Source organism: Bufo gargarizans, chromosome 3 (genome assembly GCF_014858855.1).
Source record: "Bufo gargarizans isolate SCDJY-AF-19 chromosome 3, ASM1485885v1, whole genome shotgun sequence".
NCBI classification, from domain to species: domain Eukaryota; kingdom Metazoa; phylum Chordata; class Amphibia; order Anura; family Bufonidae; genus Bufo; species Bufo gargarizans.
The window spans coordinates 25,414,810-25,437,611 of NC_058082.1; the positions used below are offsets into that span (position 1 = coordinate 25,414,810).

The 22,802-nt window shown below is 44.1% G+C and overlaps 1 protein-coding gene across 1 annotated transcript in view; it reads left to right on the forward strand.

Moving 5' to 3' along the window:
* Positions 1–22,802, forward strand: part of MAML2 (mastermind like transcriptional coactivator 2) — a 30,899-nt gene extending 8,097 nt beyond the window's left edge. Inside the window, exons 3-5 of the mRNA XM_044285396.1 lie at positions 10,286–10,447; positions 12,153–12,264; positions 20,131–22,802. Coding sequence (XP_044141331.1) covers positions 10,286–10,447; positions 12,153–12,264; positions 20,131–21,029 — 1,173 coding nt within the window. The 3' untranslated portion in view covers positions 21,030–22,802. The remainder of the gene's footprint in view (positions 1–10,285; positions 10,448–12,152; positions 12,265–20,130) is intronic.

The window sequence follows — 22,802 nt, forward strand, 5'->3', positions numbered from 1 at the left end:
AGCTTTCCAATGCTGGCCACACCCCTCAGTGCACTGAAGGCCTCATTTGCATAAAGAATAAAAGCCATTTTTCTTCAGAATGCTGCAACCGATTTTCACAAGACAGGTATCATTTTAATGAGCAGAATCATCCCTACCAAACAGTGTGTCTGGATTGACCTTGCTGACAGGTGTTCTTTAAGGCTTCAATCTACGGGCTCCAATGCAAACTCTGTATCAGGGCCTCCCCTACTATGTGTCATGTAAAAAACTAGAATCTTCTTAGGTGGCAGAGAATCCCTTGGGCCCCCGACGTGGCTGCTATCTCTACACCCCTATAGCTATCCTCATGTACATGTATACCTTGGTATGTACTGTGTTGTAAAATTCCACCAGATAGATTGCAACCCCTGCTTGTTCGACATAACCAATCAGGATTTGTGTACTAGAGATTGAACTTTGAAATGTTATATGTCCAAGTTTTCCTAATCACTGAGACCCCCACCAATCCTGAGAATGGGGGTCCTGTTTTCCTCATAGGAATGAAGCAGCAAGTTGTGCTTGCATGCCGCAACTTCATTCATTCTCTATGGGACTGCTAAAAATAACAGCAGTGGTGGGGTTGAGGTGGTCCCAACACTACAGTGGATCCAACCGACACTATCGAGGTGTCACCACATGTTGCTGCTCTCTGGAGGGGATGATAAGATGTACTGGCATTCCAGTGGGAAATAAGTCCAGAGAGTCAGGGTCTGCTTTCAACCATTGTGCTTCATTATTGGAGGACCTCAAAACAATACAGGTAATGCACTGAACTTGCTTCTCCTGGCAGAAAAAGTTTTCGTGCCGAGGAAAGGTCTGGGCTAGCTGTCATTGTCTCTCTCAGAAGACTGATTTCCTGGCCGAAGGACTGGTATCCCAGGGTCTGTGGCTCAGTCATGGAGCAGGGTATCGCAGTCTCAGCGTCTTCTTCTTTGGTCACTCGAGCAGTCTAGCAGAGTCTCTCCTACTTAACACTAATCCCTATCTGCAGACCTCTAGGAGCTCTGACTGCAGTACTTTTATAAAAATTTTAACTGATTTAGAACCTTCTAGTGGGAAGGGTGAAGCTGGAGAAGCACGCCTAACAGAAACAGTTTTGCAATTCACGCCTTACATAGATTTGTATTGTTCCTCAATACAAGTCAATGGGAATGGCTAAGCAGTTTCTAGATGTAAACAAGCATCTGACAGAGTCTGTTTTTTTCTGTATAAAACTTAGCTCTGCATAGCCCCTTATGGTAACTTAGGAAAATTACTAGCTTCTCAGTGCACAGGCTGGAAAAGCCCAGAGTCTCTCAGTATTAGCTAGCTGGCTGTGCATTAACGATTTTCACAATGCAGTTCAAATACCGAGCAATAACTACAAATAAACAGTATATATTGCAATAAACATATAAAATACAGTTTAACCGCTTCATTACCGGAATGTTTATCCCTCTTCCTTACCAGGCCATTTTTTTAGTTGTAGCAATGGGCCTGTTCTGTCCTCCTTATGTGTGAAGGTACATAGCTTGACAGACAGCTAAACCTTATCCTGGCAATGAATTGACAATGGAGTAACGTCCAACTTTATCTTTATTGCAAGGATGTAATCAGTATGCGTGGTAAAACAGCGATGCTACCGTGAGCTTAGATGTAGAGGATGACTCAAGAGACTTCCAAGCCATGTGCTATCCTCAGGCAGTGATGACTGTGAATGAAGAAAATGGCTGCTATGTGCAGGGATGATGATGTCACTAAGATATGGAAGCTGAAGTAGAACAAACTTGTAGTATGAATAGCTGCAATTGTATGTAAAACGGCCACTAGATGGAGCTGTTACACAATCAACAGAGAATGATACAGAAAACATTAACTATGTATGAAAGTTATGCATAAATTAACAATAAACTTGCTGAAGGCATGACAGGGCCTATATAACTGCAAATAACTGATTCATTTATGAGCCAACCGACATGTATTTGATATTTTTTCACGGGAAATCGTAGACTTTTCTTTTGTGCCATTAGATTATTAATATAATATTAAAAATATATATTTAAGGAAAAACTGAAAATTATGAAAAAAAAACATTTCTTTGATATTCTTAGCAATTTTCTTTCTGTTACAAAAGGTTTCAAGTCAAAACATTTCTAAAACCATTACCATACCCTGAAAATGGACGCTATTTATGTAATTTATCTACTGGCTGGACCCGCCGCAAGACTGGAGCGTATTTTGGGGTTTTGGCGGCCTATTTTTCTATTGCTGGTTCTATGGCACCATAATGCCAGAAAACTGTTGTACAGAGCCAAAACGTTACAAGCCCTTTTTTTTATGTTGTTCCCCTAAGGTATTCATCTTGGGGAAATTTGGACATTTTAAGGGTTTTAAAAAAAATATGAGTGCGTTTGTAAATTTTTCGCAGGAAAAAAACCCTGCTATACAAAATATAGCTAAAGCGAATACCTTGATTTTTTTTTAAAAAGTGTGTATGTTTGTATGTTTTACACATATAAATTCCACTATAGTATTGCTAAAACTAATAAATATAAATATTTTTTTATTTTACTTTTTATGAATGAAAAGGGGGGGTAGTCTGCTATACTATTGCTAATACTAAGACTGGTAACTATTGCTATAGCGTTAACATTTTTTAATTATTTGTTTTGCATTTCATTATTAATTACCGTACTTATTTATTTTTTATTTATTTTTGAGAATTAACCCCTTCCTGTTCATAGTCTGCAGGCTGACAGTTAATTTTACAGCCAGCAGGTGGCGTAAGGAAAAGTGCTCCCTTACGGCTTTTACATTTAAGGGCTCATTCACACGACCGTGGTTTGGTTCCGCGGCTCGGGTGCGGACCCATTCACTTCAATGGGGCCGCAAACGTTGCTCCTTTCCATGGCCCCGCAAAAAAATGTTTTGTCTTTTTTGCGGACAAGAATAGCCATTTCTTTAAAGGGCCTTCCGTTACGCAAATTGCGGAAGGCACACGGGCGGCATCTGTGTTTTGCGCATCCATAATTTGCGTACCGCAAAATACGGCACGTTCGTGTGAACAAGCCCTAACACTGTGATAGATCCTTGTAGCAGGGTGCTGCAAGGATCATTGACAGCCTGACCGCTCCTGCTGGTCTCGGCACTTCTCCCTGTGACTGCAGCTGTCTAAAGTCATGCGGCGGTTTAACAATATAAAACAGTATACCTGTAAACAAGGGCATAAATCATAGTCCAAATGGAATTTTTTATTTATTTGATTTAACCCTTCAAAGTGCAATAAAGTAGGGAGTTGATGGCTCTGCATAGCAGCAATATGGGGAAATGTCCACAAACGTCTATTCTCCAAAGTTTCTCCAGGGCACAACCAAGTATTTCACTCGACAATTGCTGGAAGCCCGTAGAAAATGAATGGAACAGGAGCCCCCATTTGTTTATCCTTCTGCCCATCTCTTACAAAAGGAACAGGTTACTCAAGATGCTTTCCCCCTCCTGTATTTGCTGGTATGGAAGAGAAGAAGCAGGGAACAACCTTCCTACAATCGGCCACCATAGGAGCCTTCATGGCTGTCTGTGTGGTATTCCTGAGATAAGTTCTGAGAATAGAATAGTGCAAAGTGTGAACACAGAGGTCCAGGTTTACTAATGTGTCTGCTCCAAAAACATGTCTCAAAAGTGGTGCAATTTGGTGCTCATGAAGCGGGCAGCGCTTAGTGGAAAGGCGACAAGCCTAAGATGCTCCATTTTGCACCAAAATTACAGCACAATTCTGGCATTAAAATCTGTCTCAGAGTAAGCCAATAGTTAGTATAGAGTTAGAGAAAAGTGTCTATCCCTGCACCACATTCATCATCCAGCCTGAGCTCCTGTGATAAATCTGCTGAAGGTCTAGACCAGTGATAGCTAACCTCCGGAACTACCACTCCCAGCATGCTCCATTCATTTCTATGGAGTTCTGAGAACAGCCAAGCAAGTTGGAGTGCCGGAGGTTAGCCATCACAGATCTAGACAGTCTGTCTAAGTGTACGCCATCTTTAGGATCCTTAAATCTGGGCCAGCATGTGCGAAATGTAGGCATCTGTCCATGACTGCCTCTGTTCTATGGGTCATTGTAGGTTTTCCCCTTACATAGATGGCCGGCACGTTGGGTAGTGTTGTTTTTACCCCAGCACCTGGTGACGCCCAGGCAGGGAGTAACTTGCCCTCCAGCATAGTTCTCAAGCAAAAAGGATAAAGAATCCAGCATGAAGACTGACATAATTTGTTACATGTGAAGAAAAGTCTAATTATGTGTCAGACCTGAATGAAAGCCAAGTGACTGCACAAATAAATAGCCCAGAATGCTTAAACGCCAGAGTGGACTCTTTCTTCTCTCTTGCAAGCACAGGAGACTCTTTACAAAAAAATGAGTATAGGATAACTGCAGAGTACGGCTCTTGGACAGCTAAAGAAGCACTCCAGCAGCAACCCTCAATGATTCCACCTTCTTACCTCACATGTATTCCATGTCCTATGATGCCTGGGCATCCTTCGGGGAGGTGTCAGACCACAACTAATCATCAAAAGCTATAATTATATTAATAACTCACAGATGCATGTAGGCACAGGAGAGGCGGTAGACTGTGCCCTACGCAGCAGCATGCATGCCGCAGGCTGTAGTCAAGTCTACTTCAGGGAGGGGCAGAGATGACTAGTTGACTACAGCAGCATTACTATAATAAATCAGAAGCATCCTGGAGGGGATTCAGTGATCGCGGTACTATTTTAGAGGTGCACATTTGCAGTTGTAACCTATAGGATTCTTGAATTGGAGCTACAGAACAGCCACATTCTGTCTGAAACCTACAAGAGACCTAAACTGATCAACAGTATATCAGCCAGAATCTGAAGGCTGAAAAAAAAAAAACAGACCGCTAAATGGCAAATATAGTATATGCTGACATTCCTCACCTTGGAAGTGTACAAAATGTGAACAGAGCCTTATAGATACTTCATGGCAGCTGTAATACATAGGGCACTTGAACTGAAAGAGTCCGCCAGCCTCAAATCTTTTTCCAGGAGAAGATACTGGTCTGTCACCAAAGCCTCAGAAATGGATTTCCCATACTGTTTCTTTACAGCACAGCTGAAAAGTGAGATGTCCAGAATGGGTTCCGCCTACAATGCCTGCTTGACTGATGTGGAAAGTGTAATATTTAAAGGGATTTTTAGGGACTTAGATGTTGATGACCGATACTCAGGTCATCAGTATCAGCATGGTGGGTGTCTGACACCCGGTACTCCCACCAATCAGCTGGAAATTATACAGTGGAGCTGGAAGCATAAGGAGTAGTGGCCATGCTGGGGTACTGCAGCTCAGCTCTTGTCAAATGAATATGAGCTGAGCTGCCGTACGCCATCGCCAGAAACCTGCCATGGTCATATTGTTGCTTGACCGTGACGTGGTTGCAGTGCAGACTAGTTGCCGGTTTGCACGTGCAGTTCCCCTTTAAGGTGTGTCTCCCTGCGGTTTGGTGAGCAAGGGGTTATTCCTATAGCTAGTGGGGATTTAGGTGTGTCCTGGGTGTGGCCACTGGCTTGATTTTATCTGTAGCTTCCTGGCTGGGGGCAGTGGTACTCCAGCCTTGTTTGCTGTTGGAGCTCTGCTCCTTTCCTGCGTGAACTTGCCCAGTCCATGAGGTCCACCTTGTTGGACATAAATTGTCTTCCTTTTGAATGCTCCTTATACCCTACCTCACTTGTTGTATGTTAGGTGTGGGTTTATGTTCAGGATGTGTTGTACGGGCTGTTGATGGTGTTTGTCCCTGCATGTACAGTACAGACCAAAAGTTTGGACACACCTTCTCATTCAAAGAGTTTTCTTTATTTTCATGACTATGAAAATTGTAGATTCACACTGAAGGCATCAAAACTATGAATTAACACATGTGGAATTATATACATAACAAAAAAGTGTGAAACAACTGAAAATATGTCATATTCTAGGTTCTTCAAAGTAGCCACCTTTTGCTTTGATTACTGCTTTGCACACTCTTGGCATTCTCTTGATGAGCTTCAAGAGGTAGTCACCTGAAATGGTCTTCCAACAGTCTTGAAGGAGTTCCCAGAGATGCTTAGCACTTGTTGGCCCTTTTGCCTTCACTCTGCGGTCCAGCTCATCCCAAACCATCTCGATTGGGTTCAGGTCCGGTGACTGTGGAGGCCAGGTCATCTGGCGCAGCACCCCATCACTCTCCTTCATGGTCAAATAGCCCTTACACAGCCTGGAGGTGTGTTTGGGGTCATTGTGCTGTTGAAAAATAAATGATGGTCCAACTAAACGCAAACCGGATGGAATAGCATGCCGCTGCAAGATGCTGTGGTAGCCATGCTGGTTCAGTATGCCTTCAATTTTGAATAAATCCCCAACAGTGTCACCAGCAAAGCACCCCCACACCATCACACCTCCTCCTCCATGCTTCACGGTGGGAACCCGGCATGTAGAGTCCAACCGTTCACCTTTTCTGCGTTGCACAGATGTGTCTGCTGCTAGAACTCTGTGTGGCATTGACCTGATCTGAGCTGCTGTTAACCTGCGATTTCTGAGGCTGGTGACTCGGATGAACTTATCCTCCGCAGCAGAGGTGACTCTTGGTCTTCCTTTCCTGGGGCGGTCCGCATGTGAGCCAGTTTCTTTGTAGCGCTTGATGGTTTTTGTGACTGCACTTGGGGACACTTTCAAAGTTTTCCCAATTTTTCGGACTGACTGACCTTCATTTCTTAAAGTAATGATGGCCACTCGTTTTTCTTTACTTAGCTTCTTTTTTCTTGCCATAATACAAATTCTAACAGTCTATTCAGTAGGACTATCAGCTGTGTATCCGCCTGACTTCTCTACAACGCAACTGATGGTCCCAACCCCATTTATAAGGCAAGAAATCCCACTTATTAAACCTGACAGGGCACACCTGTGAAGTGAAAACCATTTCAGGTGACTACCTCTTGAAGCTCATCAAGAGAATGCCAAGAGTGTGCAAAGCAGTAATCAAAGCAAAAGGTGGCTACTTTGAAGATTCTAGAATATGACATATTTTCAGTTGTTTCACACTTTTTTGTTATGTATATAATTCCACATGTGTTAATTCATAGTTTTGATGCCTTCAGTGTGAATCTACAATTTTCATAGTCATGAAAATAAAGAAAACTCTTTGAACGAGAAGGTGTGTCCAAACTTTTGGTCTGTACTGTATGTAAGATGTTTTCCCTGTGTGCTGTGTCCTCCGGAAGGGGGTTGGTTTCCCAGAGGGGTGAACCACTAGCCTGTATGCAGCACTACCTGGGGCTGCCATGCACCTTGCGGCATGGGGGTCCTGGCAGAGTCTGGAGTGCTGGATACCTGTGTGAGTTGTTGGTACGGCGTCCTGTTTGGTGTTAGGGCTCCTGTACGTATGCACGGGTTCCAGTCGTGTAGACTTCGGCAGGTAAGTGTGTTGTCTTGAGTCCTTACCTGCTGATCCTCTTGCTGCGTATGGTCTCTCCTTTTTCCTGCTACTAGACGTTTTGAGACTCCTGTTCTTCCGTGTCCTGGAAGAACAGGGCGCCTCTCCTCAGCTCCTTTGTGAAGTATTTTCAGGGTGACTCAGGGCCTCAGGTATCCAGGGTATGAGCCGTCCTACCATCCAGGTCCGCTCATACGGTGAGGAGTTAGCGAGAGGATTAGGGACGCTATAGGAGGTGACCTGCTTCCCTTTTCCTGGCTTCTTGACCTAGCAGCTATCCTTTATCCCTTTACATTGTACGGTGGGGGGTTTCTCCCACTCCCCACCGTGACAAAACCACACATTGGACGAAGCCTTTTGTCCCCAGATCTGATATTGATAAATTGATCCAACCAGAAGATAGGCCATAAATATCTAATTCCTAAAAAAAACATTTAAGAGAGTAAGTTCATCTTTTTATGAACAGTTACAAAGTTATTAAAGGGAGTCTGTCCGCAGATTTACCCCTTTTTAACAGTTGCCATACCGCTGTAGCCGCAAAACAGATGATTAACACAGTACCTTTATATGCTTTGGTGGACTTTTAAATATGCCAAAAACGAACTTTGATGAGGGCTCGCAAGTGCCCAGGGCGGAGTCCACCGTGTTGGAGCCCAGGCAGCTCTGCCTCTTCGGCTCTTATCCCCGCCCAGCCTCCTCCTCTGCTCGCCTATCTGTTGTCTCTCCCCCTCAGCGAGATCCCGCGCCGATGCGATAACTTCCTTGGCCGGGGCATGCGCACTGCCATGCCCATTGCTGACACGGCATCGCAGTAGCTTATGCGCATGCCCCGGCCAAGGAAGTCATCGCGTCGGCGCGGGATCTCGCTGAGGGGGAGAGACAACAGATAGGCGAGCAGAGGAGGAGGCTGGGCGGGGATAAGAGCCGAAGAGGCAGAGCTGCCTGGGCTCCAACACGGTGGACTCCGCCCTGGGCACTTGCGAGCCCTCATCAAAGTTCGTTTTTGGCATATTTAAAAGTCCACCAAAGCATATAAAGGTACTGTGTTAATCATCTGTTTTGCGGCTACAGCGGTATGGCAACTGTTAAAAAGGGGTAAATCTGCTGACAGACTCCCTTTAAAGAAATTTTTTTAAATAAATTTCCTTAAATTTTGAAAAACCAGTGCTATCTCCATGCACATATATGAATTATATTATGACATTTGGCAGAGGGCGGGGGGGACTAAATAATAAATGACTTGGGCTGGAACTATAAACAGGAAAATTCCATGATATGCCAGGACTACTGTAGTTTACTGTGTGTATGAATTCACCGTTTTGGGAAATATAACACATAGCGTCATTTTCCACAGCAGCCTCCTACGGTCATATGTAGACCCTGGAGAGGTCGTGAATCAGTCAGAGCTCCTGTAAAGTTCACGTCATGAAACATTCGCGGGTATTCACTTTAGATGTCCACATTTATAATATTCTAACCACGTCTCACTGCTAATTAGTAATTTGATTTAAAGTGTAATCATTATTGGCAGTTCTATATAAATCAGTAGGGTGAAAAGTGGTGTCTTCTCCTTCCATCAGTCTGTACTCTAGAAGTTTGAACTTTTTTGTCCCCAAAAACCCAAATCCCTTCAATAATAGCACAGTAAATGGTATAAAGACAGGGAGGAGGGGAATGCAGCTGCAGCTTCTCTCTCTCTCTCTCTTGTGCAACATCATAGCTAGTGGTAAGCTTGTGGGCATGTGTTGGGTCCACTCTGGATCCACTCTGCCTTTGATAGGTTATTAAGATACAGGTTGAGGATCCCATCAACAAAAACACAGCAAATATTAAAAAGACAAGAAGGAGGGGTATGTGGCTTCTCTCTCCCTCTCTCTGTCTGTGCATTATCATAGCTAGTAGTAAGCTTGTGGGCATTGGGTATCGAGTGGAGGGAAAACTATCCACTCTACATTGGATAGGCTATTAAGATAGAGGACTTAAGAACCCCAAATCCCATCAACAATATCACAGTAAATAGTAAAAAGACAGGGAGGAGGGGGATGCTGCTGCAGCTTCCCTCTCTCTCTGTAAATTATCATAGCTAGTGGTAAGCTTGTGGACATGTGTTGGGTACTGGGTAGAGGAAAAAGATCCACTCTGCCTTGGATTGGTTATTAAGATGCAGGACTAGGAAAACCCAAATCCCATCAACAATATCACAGAAAATAGTAAAAAGACAGGGAGGAGGGGGATGCTGCTGCAGCTTCTCTGTCTCTCTGTGTGCATTATAATAGTCAGTAGTAAGCGTGTGGGCATTTGTTGGGTACCAGGTGGTGGCAGAAGGATCTACTCTACCTTGGATAGGTTATTAAGCAGTGAGCTAAGTCTTTACCCTGAGGTCACCATCCATGAACTGGACACTATTGTTATGAAATCAATTAATATGCCAAAAATGTGTGTAATGAAAAAGCCCTCGTAAAGGAATATTCCAGCCAAAAAGATTTATTACCTATTCACAAGATAGCTGATAAATGGTAGATCCTTGGGGTCTGACCAACGGCAACCCAACCAAGTGCTCAGATGTTTTAGTCACTTCCATAAAGTTGGAATGGGATGGCAGCACACATGCTCCAGCTCGCTTCCTTGCTGCAGATGCGGGACCAGTGTCTTCGGCTCTATCAGTCAGTGGGGGTCTTATCAGTCAAACCTTCACTAATATAACTCCCTTGGTTATTCGGCTATTGAAATTTCATTATAATACTTGTGCATACCGTTACAAGGTCGTTTTGTTGAGGTTGTGATTTTTTTATTGGTTTTTTTAGGACCAGCAGTGTAACACTACCAGCCTCGGGAACAGCTCAAGCGCTGCTTCTTGTTCAAGTCCAAATGGTTACAACACTCAGCAAGCATTATTAAACCAGCAAATGATGGAGAAGACAAGCATTATGCAGAGACAGATGCAGCAACAGATGTTATCCGGAACGGTAATGGGCCCATCAGAAACAGTGTTTTACCCTAAAATAAAAGATATAATTCAAATTGGGGGACAACCAACGTGGCTGCCATTATATCTCCTGTATGGGTTGTTACAGAGCTTTCCCAGACTCCTGGAGGCCAACTCTGCGTTGTTTTGCACTGTTATCGCTCCTACTTTCTCACATGTGTGCCGTGGCCACAGCAAACGTGTGTCATGCTGTGACCCTATTCATTTATATGGTAGCACTGCTACACTGTGATCCTTGGGTGAGACAATTGTTGCACGACCAAGATCGCCATGTACCCGAACCCTAAAGGGATTCTGCCAATAAGATATCCCCATTCGATATTACTTATGATGGCATATGGACCTGATAGAGGTGCGACATTGATTCAGGACACATACTATTTGCCAGAGTGAAGAACCTTTCACATAGGGTGACTGTCTTTGAAAGTCCTCATTCATCCAGGTACTGGTATATCAGTAGTAATAAGTCAAAGCAACTGGACTTGTATTTCTTCTTGAAGACATTTTCCTGGTCGTCCGACTGGTTTGCTCAATTGGAATAACTTGTACAAAGAATCTCTGGCATTAAATACTGCTGCCTGATGCATTAGCTACCAGCATTTAAAGCCAGAGATTCCTTGTAAAAGTTACTATAGTTGATAAAGTCGGTTGGATAAGCAGTGAAACAGCTTCAAGAAAGCAGATGCTTTCATGACAACTAGTAAACTGAATTATCTCACCACCTCCCCATGTAAGAGTCACAGACAATTCAAAAAGGGCTGATGACCCCGATCCTAATCTCCGGGACTCTTTCTATTCTAGTCTTTCTCACTGGTGGGTTTGGGGGTGACTGTCTGGACTTCTACTACTGCCTGGACGGACTAAGGTCTGTGTGCATCCCGTACTTTTCGCGGGCCCCATTGTAAAAATGGTAATATAACATGGCATCCGTGTGCTGTCCGCATTTTTTTTCGGCCCCAGATAAATTAATGGGTCCACAAATATTGTGGATCAGATCAAAAATAAGGTCGTGTGAATGCACCGTAATCCTGAGAAGGAAGGGGTCACAGTGCAGGGGTTTCTCAGATGAGAAAAGTTGAAAACCACCAATGATGCTTGCTTTGATGGGAAGAGATGTAATATCTAATTATGCAATGTGCCTGATCCGTTGCATGACGGACACCGGCAGCATTCAACGGACCTTGTTGACTTATTATTGGGTCTGTTAGGTTCTGGTGAGGTGTCCATCTTTATGTGACAGAATCTGCAGAATCTGCAGTTTTAGGAAACTGCTGGTACCAGAAAGACTCCACTGTGTAGTTTCTGGTGAGGGCATACTGAAGCTCAGCTCCGATTTACATGAAGTGAGCTGAGCTGCTGTACCCCATCACATGCACTAAGCGGTGGCTGGAGCCTTCTGCCTTCTCCGGCTCCATTCACTATGTTGTTTCTGGCTCTATCCAAACCAGCTAATTGGTAAGGGTGTCAGGCGTTGGACCCTCACCGACCTGACACTGATAATCTGTCCTGAAAATGGGTCATCAATATCCAAGTCTCGGAAAACCCATTTAAGTTGGAAAAGCAAGTGGTGGTAAATGTAATGTCCTACAAGAGAAGTTCATCTGTTCCATACTAGACTTGATTTTGTAAAGATTGTAATATTTCCATCGGTGATGCTCAAAGAATTGTATTTTTTTCTGTTCAAGGAGAAGTGTAACAAAGGGGATCAATTAAGCAGGCATCTGACCAGACCTCCACCTGACTATAAAGATCAGAGAAGAAGCACAGTCGGCGTTCAGCAGGCCACTCAGTTTACCGGTAAGTTGTCTTCACTTAGGCTGAGGTACCACAGGTCCGGAAAAAATGGCATGTTACTGTGACCATTTCTTCACCTATGGGGGAATAAGAGACCACTTGCAAACTGCAAGAAGTCCGGCCATGTGAAATTTCCCCCATAGGAAACAACCAATATGTGCAACGATCGCAGTAACTTGCCATAAACCCCTAGAAGATAGAGCGATTTTCTGTTCTTTTTATTTTTCTATTCACATAGCTGTATGAGGGCTATCTTTTACGAGACAAGTTGTATTTTCTAATGGCACCATTTAATATTGTATACAATGTATTGGGAAGCTGGAAATTCTTTTTTCCAAATGGGTGAAATTGGCAAAAATCCCACAATTCCGCCATAGTTTTATGGGTTTCGTTTTTACGACGTCCCTCGTTAAGACTGACCTGTAATCTTCCTTCCCCAAGTCAGTATAATTGTGTTTTAATTCAATTTAAAAAAAAAGAAAGTATTTTCTTCTTTGCATTGCCATATTCTCACCCATATAATCTCTTTATAGTCACATCTACAGAGCTGAGTGAGGGCTCTTTTTTTTTGCGTGTTGATCTGTAGTTTTTATTGATACCATTTTGGAGTGTGTATGACTTTTTGATCACTTTTGATAAATTATTTTGATAATTGGGTTGAAGTGAAGTGACAAAAAAGCAGCCAATTGGCCATTTACATTTTTCTTTCCTTTTACAGCGTTCACTGCACATTTATATTTTAATAATATGGGCAGTTTGGAACATGCCGGTGCAAATGATTTTTTATAGTTTCATTTTTATTATGGGGAAAGAGGGTGATTTGAACTTTTATTTTTATTTATTTTTTCATACACTGAACAAAAATATAAATTCAACACTTTCAGTTTTGCTCCCATTTTGCATGAGCTGAACTCAAAGATCTGAAACATTTTCTACGTACACAAAAGACCCATTACTCTCAAATATTGTTCACAAATCTGTCTAAATCTGTGTTCGCGAGTACTTCTCCTTTGCCAAGATAATCCATCCCACCTCACAGGTGTGGCGTATCAAGGTGCTGATTAGACAGCATGAATATTGCACAGGTGTGCCTTAGACTGCCCACAATAAAAGGACACTCTGAAATGTGCAGTTTGATCACACAGCACAATGCCACAGATGTCGCAATGTTTGAGGGAGCGTGCAATTGGCATGCTGACTGCAGGAATGTCTACCAGAGCTGTTGCCCGTTCAATGAATGTTCATTTCTCTACCATAAGCTGTCTCCAAAGACGTTTCAGAGAATTTGGCAGTACATCCAACCGGCCTCACAACCGCAGACCACGTGTAACTACACCAGCCGAGGACCTCCACATCCAGCATGTTCACCTTCATGATCGTCTGAGACCAGCCACCCGGACAGCTGCAGCAACAATCGTTTGCATAACCAAAGAATTTCTGCACAAACTGTCAGAAACCGTCTCAGGGAAGCTCATCTGCATGCTCGTCATCCTCATCGGGGTCTGGACCTGACTGCAGTTCGTCGTCGTAACAGTCTTGAGTGGGCAAATGCTCACATTCGATGGCGCCTGGCACGTTAGAGAGGCGCTCTGTTCACGGATGAGTCACGGTTTTCACTGTTCAGGGCAGATGGCAGACAGCATGTGTGGCGTTGTGTGGGTGAGCGGTTTGCTGACGTCAACATTGTGGATCGAGTGTCCCATGGTGGTGGTGGGGTTATGGTATGGGCAGGCGTATGTTATGGACAACGAACACAGGTACATTTTCTTGATGGCATTTTGAATGCACAGAGATACCGTGATGAGATCCTGAGGCCCATGTTGAGCCATTCATCCACGACCATCACCTCATGTTACAGCATAATAATGCACGGCCACATATTGCAAGGATCTGTACACAATTCCTGGAAGCTGAAAACATTCCAGTTCTTGCATGGCCAGCATACTCACCGGACATGTCACCCATTGAGCATGTTTGGGATGCTCTGGATCGGCGTCTACGACAGCGTGTTCCAGTTCCTGCCAATATTCTGCAACTTTGCACAGCTATTAAAGAGCAGTGGACCAACATTCAACAGACCACAACAACAACCTGATCAACTTTATGCAACGGAGATGTGTTGCACTGCGTGAGGCAAATGGTGGCCACACCAGATACTGACTGGTTTTCTGACAACCCCCCCCCCAACCCAGTAAGGAAAAACTGTGCACATTTCAGAGTGACCTTTTATTGTGAGCAGTCTAAGGCACACCTGTGCAATATTCACGCTGTCTAATTGGCACCTTGATACGCCACACCTGTGAGGTGGGATGGATTATCTTGGCAAAGGAGAAGTGCTCACTAACACAGATTTAGGCCTCATGCACACGACCGTTGTGTGCACCCGTGGCCGTTGTTCCGTTTTCCGTGATTTTCTGCGGATCCATTGACTTTCAATGGGTCCGTTGAAAACTCGGGAAATGCACCGTTTGTCATCCGCCTCCGTGATCCGTGTATCATGTCCGTCCAAAAAATATGACCTGCCTATTTTTTGGACGGACAACGGTTCACGGACCCATTCAAGTCAATGGGTCCGTGAAAAAACACGGATGCACACAAGATTGGCATCCGTGTCCGTGATCCGTGATCCGTAGGTTACTTTCATACAGACGGATCCGAAGATCCGTCTGCATAAAAGCTTTTTCAGAGCTGAGTTTTCACTTCGTGAAAACTCAGATCCGACAGTATATTCTAACACAGAGGCGTTCCCATAGTGATGGGGACGCTTCTAGTTAGAATATACTACGAACTGTGTACATGACTGCCCCCTGCTGCCTGGCAGCACCCGATCTCTTACAGGGGGCTGTGATCCGTACAATTAACCCCTCATGTGCCGCACCTGAAGGGGTTAATTGTACGTATCATAGCCCCCTATAAGAGATCAGGGGCTGCCAGGCAGCAGGGGGCAGACCCCCTCCCTCCCCAGTTTCAATTTCATTGGTGGCCAGTGCGTCCCCCCCTCCCTCCCTCTATTGTATTAATAACATTGGTTGCACAGTGTGCGCCCCCCTCCCTCCCTCTATTGTATTAATAACATTGGTGGCAGTGTGCGCCCCCCTCCCTCCCTCTATTGTATTAATAACATTGGTGGCACAGTGTGCGGCCCCCCCTCCCTCCCTCTATTGTATTAATAACATTGGTGGCAGTGTGTGGCCCCCCCGGCCCCCCCTTCCTCCCTCTATTGTATTAATAACATTGGTGGCAGTGTGCGGCCTCCCCTCTCCCCCCCCTTCCCCCGATCATTGGTGGCAGCGGATCATACTTACCTGCTGGCTGCTGCGCTGTCTGTGATCGGCCGGGAGCTCCTCCTACTGGTAAGTGACAGATCATTAGGCAATGCACCGCACAGACCTGTCACTTACCAGTAGGAGGAGCTCCCGGCCGGTCACAGACAGCGCAGCAGCCAGCAGGTAAGTATGATGCTTCTAATATTGCTAAGTAACCATGGCAACCAGGACTGCAGTAGCGTCCTGGTTTCCATGGTTACCGGTCGGAGCCCCAGCGATTAAACCAGGACTCCGATCGGAACTCCGCTGCCACCAATAATCGGGGGGGGGGGGGGAGAGGGGAGGCCGCACACTGCCACCAATGTTATTAATACAATAGAGGGAGGGAGGGGGGGCCGCACACTGTGCCACCAATGATATTAATACAATAGAGAGGGGCGGGGGGGCCGCACACTGTGCCACCAATGTTATTAATACAATAGAGGGAGGGAGGGGGGCTGCACACTGTGCCACCAATGATAATACAATAGAGGGAGGGAGCCGCACTGGCCACCAATGATATTCAAACTAGGGAGGGGGGTCTGCCCCCTGCTGCCTGGCAGCCCCTGATCTCTTACAGGGGGATATGATACGCACAATTAACCCCTTCAGGTGTGGCACCTGAGGGGTTAATTGTATGAATCACAGCCCCCTGTAAGAGATCGGGTGCTGCCAGGCAGCAGGGGGCAGTCATGTACACAGTTCGTAGTATATTCTAACTAGAAGCGTTCCCATCACCATGGGAACGCCTCTGTGTTAGAATATACTGTCGGATCTGAGTTTTCACGATCTAACTCAAATCCGATGGTATATTCTAACATAGAGGTGTTCCCATGGTGATGGGGACGCTTCAAGTTAAAATATACCATCGGATTGGAAAAAACTCCGATCCGATGGTATAAAAGGGACTCCTGACTTTACACTGAAAGTCAATGGGGGACGGATCCGTTTGCAATTGCACCATATTGTGTCAACGTCAAACGGATCCGTCCCCATTGACTTGCATTGTAATTCAGGACGGATCCGTTTGGCTCCGCACGGCCAGGCGGACACAAAAACAAAAACTTTTTTTCATGTCCGTGGATCCTCCAAAAATCAAGGAAGACCCACAGACGAAAAAACGGTCACGGATCACAGACCTACGGAACCCGTTTTTGCGGACCGTGAAAAAATACTGTCGTGTGCATGAGGCCTTAGACAGATTTGTGAACAATATTTGAGAGTAATGGGTCTTTTGTGTATGTAGAAAATGTTTTGGATCTTTGAGTTCAGCTCATGCAAAATGGAAGCAAAACTGAAAGTGTTGCGTTTATATTTTTGTTCAGTGTATACAGTATATATACTTTTCTATTTACACATATTACATATTTTAATATGGGACTTGAACATGCGATCATTAGTCGCTTGTCCCATAGCCTGCAATGAATTACCTTTGCAGCCTATGGGACATTCAGTTCGTTCCTAACTATTTCTGTGGTAGCCTTTAGAGGAACCGAGGCTACCACAACAAATTAATGCTCTCCCTAATCGCCACGCAGAGGAGCTGTTCACACCCCTGGAGAGCAGCTCTCCCGAGGAAAGCCACCTCAGATACTTTGGTCCCAATTGACCACAGCATTTAAAGGGGTTCTCCCGGAATTTAGAAAATTAAAATACTTAAATATTACTTTCTTATAAATATATTCCCAAATACCTCTCATTAGTTTTAATGGCTCATTTTTTTAGAGAGCAATCATTAGCAAAAACAAAATGGCCGACATCCTATTAGTACACACAAAACCTATCCTAATCACACAGCAGGACAAGTTACTTCACAACATTGAGATAGAGGAGGCTGAGACAGCTCTTTCCTACTTGTCAGGGATTATGATCCTGAATACAGATCATAAGATCTTCAGCTGAATCTCTGTAGGGATGGAGTTCATGAGGAGACATGAAGTACAGAGAGGACGTACTATAGCCCAGTGTTGTGAAGTAACTTGTCCTCCTGTGTGATTAGGACAGGTTTTGTGTGTACTGATAGGACGGCGGCCATTTTATTTCCCCTGATGATTGCTCCCTAAAAAAAAAACAAGCCATTATAACTAATGAAAGGTATTTGGGAATATATTTACAATGAAGCAATATTTAAGTATTTTCATTTTCTTAATTCCCAGAGAACTCCTTTAAGGTGCTAAAGGTCTGCAATCGGCGTCATCGCTCGATCGCGGACATTTGCTTCGGGTGTCTGCTGGTTAATACAACAAAACCCAGCAGCTAACTTGATAGATTTTTTTCATTTTAGATTCCCTGAAGCAATAAAGATAGGTAGCATTAAACAAATGCCAACATAATGTATCCCCTTATATAGGTCCACACAAAAAAATATGCTTGCTAAAAATGTATATAGAAATGTATTTGTAGAATCCAGACAACAGTGGTTATGTAGCTTGGTTATTGTCAAAGCCAAATTCACCTCAAACATCTTATGGCCTTGGTGTGTTTCCAACACAGACATGGAGATCTCAGTTCTTCTTGACTTCTGTGGGGGAGGTGGGGGTCAGGAAGGGACAATGACTAGAAGTTTCTTGGATATTCTGTTTATTTCCGTTTAGATAAATTTTTTGCAGCCCTAAATTTTCACTGTGAAGAAGCAGAACAATAATGCACCTCAGTATAGCTTCGTACATAGACATACAACCAGCACAAACAAGTGCAAAGTTTTAATTTTTTTTTCAGATCTCACAGTGACATTTTTATTGGCTGGCTGCACATAACTTTAATTTATGACCGTCTCGGACAGCCTTACTGAACTTGTTAAATCAGCTCTTGTCCCTGCTGCCAAAACAGAAGAGAGGAATCCTTGTAGAAATACGTTAGTAAATAGAGAGCTGAAAATTCTGAATAAAATTAGCGATTCATCCAAGTCCCCTGACAGCTGCTCTTTCATTTGAATAGTAGCAAGAAATATGGCAGCCAATATACATCGTGGTCTATTTTATGTAGAGAATAGTTAATTTGCAAGAGAAAAAAAAAGAGTAATGCTTGCTGGGAAATAAAAGTTAAGGACTCATGCACATAGAAGAGTGTACATAGCCTGTACGGCAGTGCATGGGGCCTGTACGGCGGCGTACAAATCCTGTACGGCACTGCCCAAAGCCTGAACAGTGGTGCACAGAGCATTATGGCAGTGCACGAATTCTGTATGGCAGAGCATGTATCCAGTATGGCAGTGCACAAATCCTGTACAGCAGTGCACGTAGACGTAGTCTTTACAGCAGTGCACGAATCCTCTACGGCAGTGTTTGGAGCCTGCACGGCAGTGCACAATTCTTGTACGACAGTTTGGAGCCTGTACGGCAGTGCATGAATCCTGTGCAGCAGTGCGCGAATCCTGTATGGCAGTGCATGAATCCTGTACAGCAGTGCGCAAATCCTGTATGGCAGTGCATGGCGCCTGAACGGCAGTGCACAATTCTTGTACAGCAGTTCAAAGATCCTGTACAGCAGTGCACAGGGCCTGTATGGCGCTGCCCATAGTCTGTACAGCGGTGCACAGATCCTTAAGACAGTGCACTTAGCCTGTACGGCACTGCCCAAAGCCGGAACAGTGGTGCACAAAGCATTATGGCATTTCACAAATCCTGTATGGCAGTGCATGTATTCTGTATGAGAAAGCACAGAACCTTATAATAATGCGTAGAAGCTGTGCGGCAGTGCACAAAGCCTGTGCAGCAACGCACGGAGCCATACAGCCTCCTTTTAATGCCATATATGATCTGTAGGTCTTATAGGTGAAAAAAAAAACCTTTGTACATATGGAGTCCGATGGAGCATACAATTTTTTTATATCTGACTGTAAAAGAAAACCATCAATATGAAATCTGACTGCAAAGACAGAGGTTCTTGGCAAATACATTTTGTACAAGATTATTTGTGCCTGTCCACCCCAGCAAGGCGATCTCTTTAAGACAGGAACCAGCACTAAATACTACCTCCTCTGGTGCCATATCAGCCTCCATTAAATTCAGGGAATGCAGGTTCCGCATGCATAGTGAGCCCACGCTATATTATACTACTTTTGGTGTCACAATGGCCTCCATTAAATTAACCAAAAGAGGTATAATATAGTGTGGGCTCAGCATGCATGTGGGACATGCATTCCCTGAATTTAATGAAGGCCGGTACGACACCAGCGGAGGTAGTATTTAGTGTAGGTTTTTGTCCTAAAGAGATCACCTTGCCAGTGGTGGACAGGCACAAATAATTTTGTACAAAATCTATTTGCCAAGAATCTCACATTTCACGTAGCATTAGTACATCTTCTATAGTGAGTATGGCACTAATCTATTTACTTTATTATTTGTGTTTGCAGAGTGCTGTTGCATTATGTTTGTTTTTGTATAACCCATGATTTGAATCTGAGAGCTTTTGTGTCATCTGACAACTATAACTATTGAACTTACAAAATAGTTGAAAAGTAAACAATTTATTTTCATACACATGTAGCTGTATGTACATATACTGTATATTTCATATATTTTATATGGTTTATATGTGTTAATTGACACTTTTTATTTGGCAGGTGGCTTGCCAACAGTAGGTGTTAACCCAGACCCTACTCTCCCAAATTCTCCTTCAACAAATTTGACACCCCAGAATCAAACTCATTCTACAACAAACCACGGATCTCGAATGCCACCTCTTCAGGGAAGTCCAAACATGTATGGTAATGTACCATGTCCTCAGCAACCTATGTATAACGGTATAAACCAAACCAGTCCAAACCAGATGGGAACAATCCAAAATGGTACCGGGGTGCCACGCCAACCAACAGTTACATCTGGGAATAATATGTCACCCTTCGGTACCCAATCTGGAAATAATGGTCCACCATTTAGACCCAATGGACCAACCTCAGCGGGACAAAGACCTCAAAATGTCATCAATAATTCACCTCCCACCCAGAAGTGGATGAGCCCAGAAGTAAAACGGCAAGATATGGTAGGCTATACCAATACCAACCAGTATTCTAGCCATACGGTTCAAGGTATGATAGGTCATCAGCAGTTCCCTCAACGTGCTCTGTCGATGCCCAACCAAGTCAACCCTGGGGTCCAGATGACTCCTTTAAATACAATGGCACCATCGAATAGCGGGCAAACTATCGAAACACTACGGGGCTTTAATCATGGGCAATCTCCATTGAGATCTCAGATGTTGCCAAGCATGAGCCAAAGTGGTGGAGGGTTGAACATGCCAGCCAATACATTTAATTCCAGCAATCAAATTTCTCGAGCGTTTCCACGAAGTGACTCTACCAGTGACTTGGGTTCCTTTGATTTTCTTTCTCAAAATGGTGGACTGGGTTCATCTCCCAATGGTGACTCTGACTTTATTGATGCATTACTGAAAACTGGCCACATCAATGATGACTGGATGAAAGATATTAACCTGGATGAGATTCTTAAAGGCCACTCCTGAAATCCTTTTCAGATTGTTGTAAACATTTTCAAAATATTGTACATGTTGCATGGTATTCCTGAAAAAAAAAAAAAGTATAGTCACTAGATTTTAAAAGGTAAGTTTCTCTTTTGGTGGCATTTGCTAAGGCAGGGGTGGGATTAAACTCCATCAGGGAGGGATGATGTCCCACCCCAAAGCAACCATAAGCCCGATTGTAAGCGAGACTTATTTTCACTTCAACTATGGAGAGCGCAGTCCAGTCTCTGGGGGCCAATTTTAAAGGGGTTGTGCAATGGAATTATATTGATGACCTATCCTCGGGATAGATCATCAATATCAGATCGCTGGGGTTCTGACACTCTGTAGTGGCAGCACAAGTGCTGTAATTACTCTAGGCCGTCTCTACAAAGCGAGACAATGCGCAGCTCTTGCTCAAGCGGCACCTCCTCTTCAAACAGCTGATCGGCGGGGTTCCGGGTGTCGGACCATCATGGATCTGATATTAATGACCTATCCTAAAGATAGATCATCCATATAAACCCACTGCACAATCCCTTTAAGTTTTGGGCCTGGAGGACAAGATGATACTGCATTTTGTACATACAGTAGCAGTCTATTTCTAATATTTCCGTGTATATAGTTTTGAAGTTCATCATTAAAAATAATGCATTTTCCAGTAATATGTAAAATTTCTGTATATTTTCTTGTTACGTCATACTGCAGCATGTCTGCCTCTGCTTGTTGTATTACTGGCCAATAATCTGTAATACATTATGGCCAATACTTTACCTTCACCGATCAGCTGTTTTGGGCAGCCACTGGAAATTATACAGTGGATAGAAGGCTCTGTTCACTGTGAAGTTTCCTGCACTGGTGTATTCAATGGGAGCTGAGCGGCAGAACCCCGGCCACGGCCACTACAGAATGGATGGAACCTTGAGCTTCTAGTTTCGAGCTAGTTATCTAAGTCCCCTTTAAGTAAATTTGTATGGTCTGTATAAAGGTTGATTTTCAATCCAAATACACTTTGGGGGGAAAAAAAAACATATTTGGGAAGAGTGCCCTTTCGAGGGTTTTGGCCCATCTTAGACATTTATGGCATTCGCTAGGATATGCCATCAATGTTAGTCAGGAGCGGGTCCCATGTGGAATCCGCACTTGTCTCCGGAATGTGGCCCCTGAAATAAACAGAGAGCAGCCACGCATGCCTGGCCACCCTCCGTTCACCGCCATTAGAGTTCTAAAATATCCAAGCGCTGTCTCGGCTATTTCCAACTGTCACATAGAGATGAATGGAGCAGTGGATGCACTTGCACTGTCCCCTCTCTATTCACCACTATGGGACTTCTGAAAACAGCCGAGGGCATTTGCTTGGCTACTTTTGGAACTCCCATAGCAATGGAGAGTATGCTGCGCATGCGCGGTGTGCTCTTCTTCACTTTGGGTGCCTTGTTCTGGAGATAGAAGCAGCTCCTAGAGGTGGAACCTGCAACTATCTGACATTAATGGCATATCCTAACAATATGCCATCATTGTCTGAGATGACACAACCCCTTTAACCAACTCAACCAAGTTTTTTGAAGGGATTCCTCCCAGCATCCAGGGACCTCAAGCCAATGTTGGCCAGAATGGATGAGAGAATTGGTCAGAAGGTTACTACTTCTGGCTATGCATGTTCAAAGGGGTTTTCCGTGAGTTGGATATTGATGACCTATCCTCCGCATATCATCAGTATCAGATCAGCGAGGGTCCAACTCCCAGCACCGCTGCCAATAAGCTGTGAGCACTGCG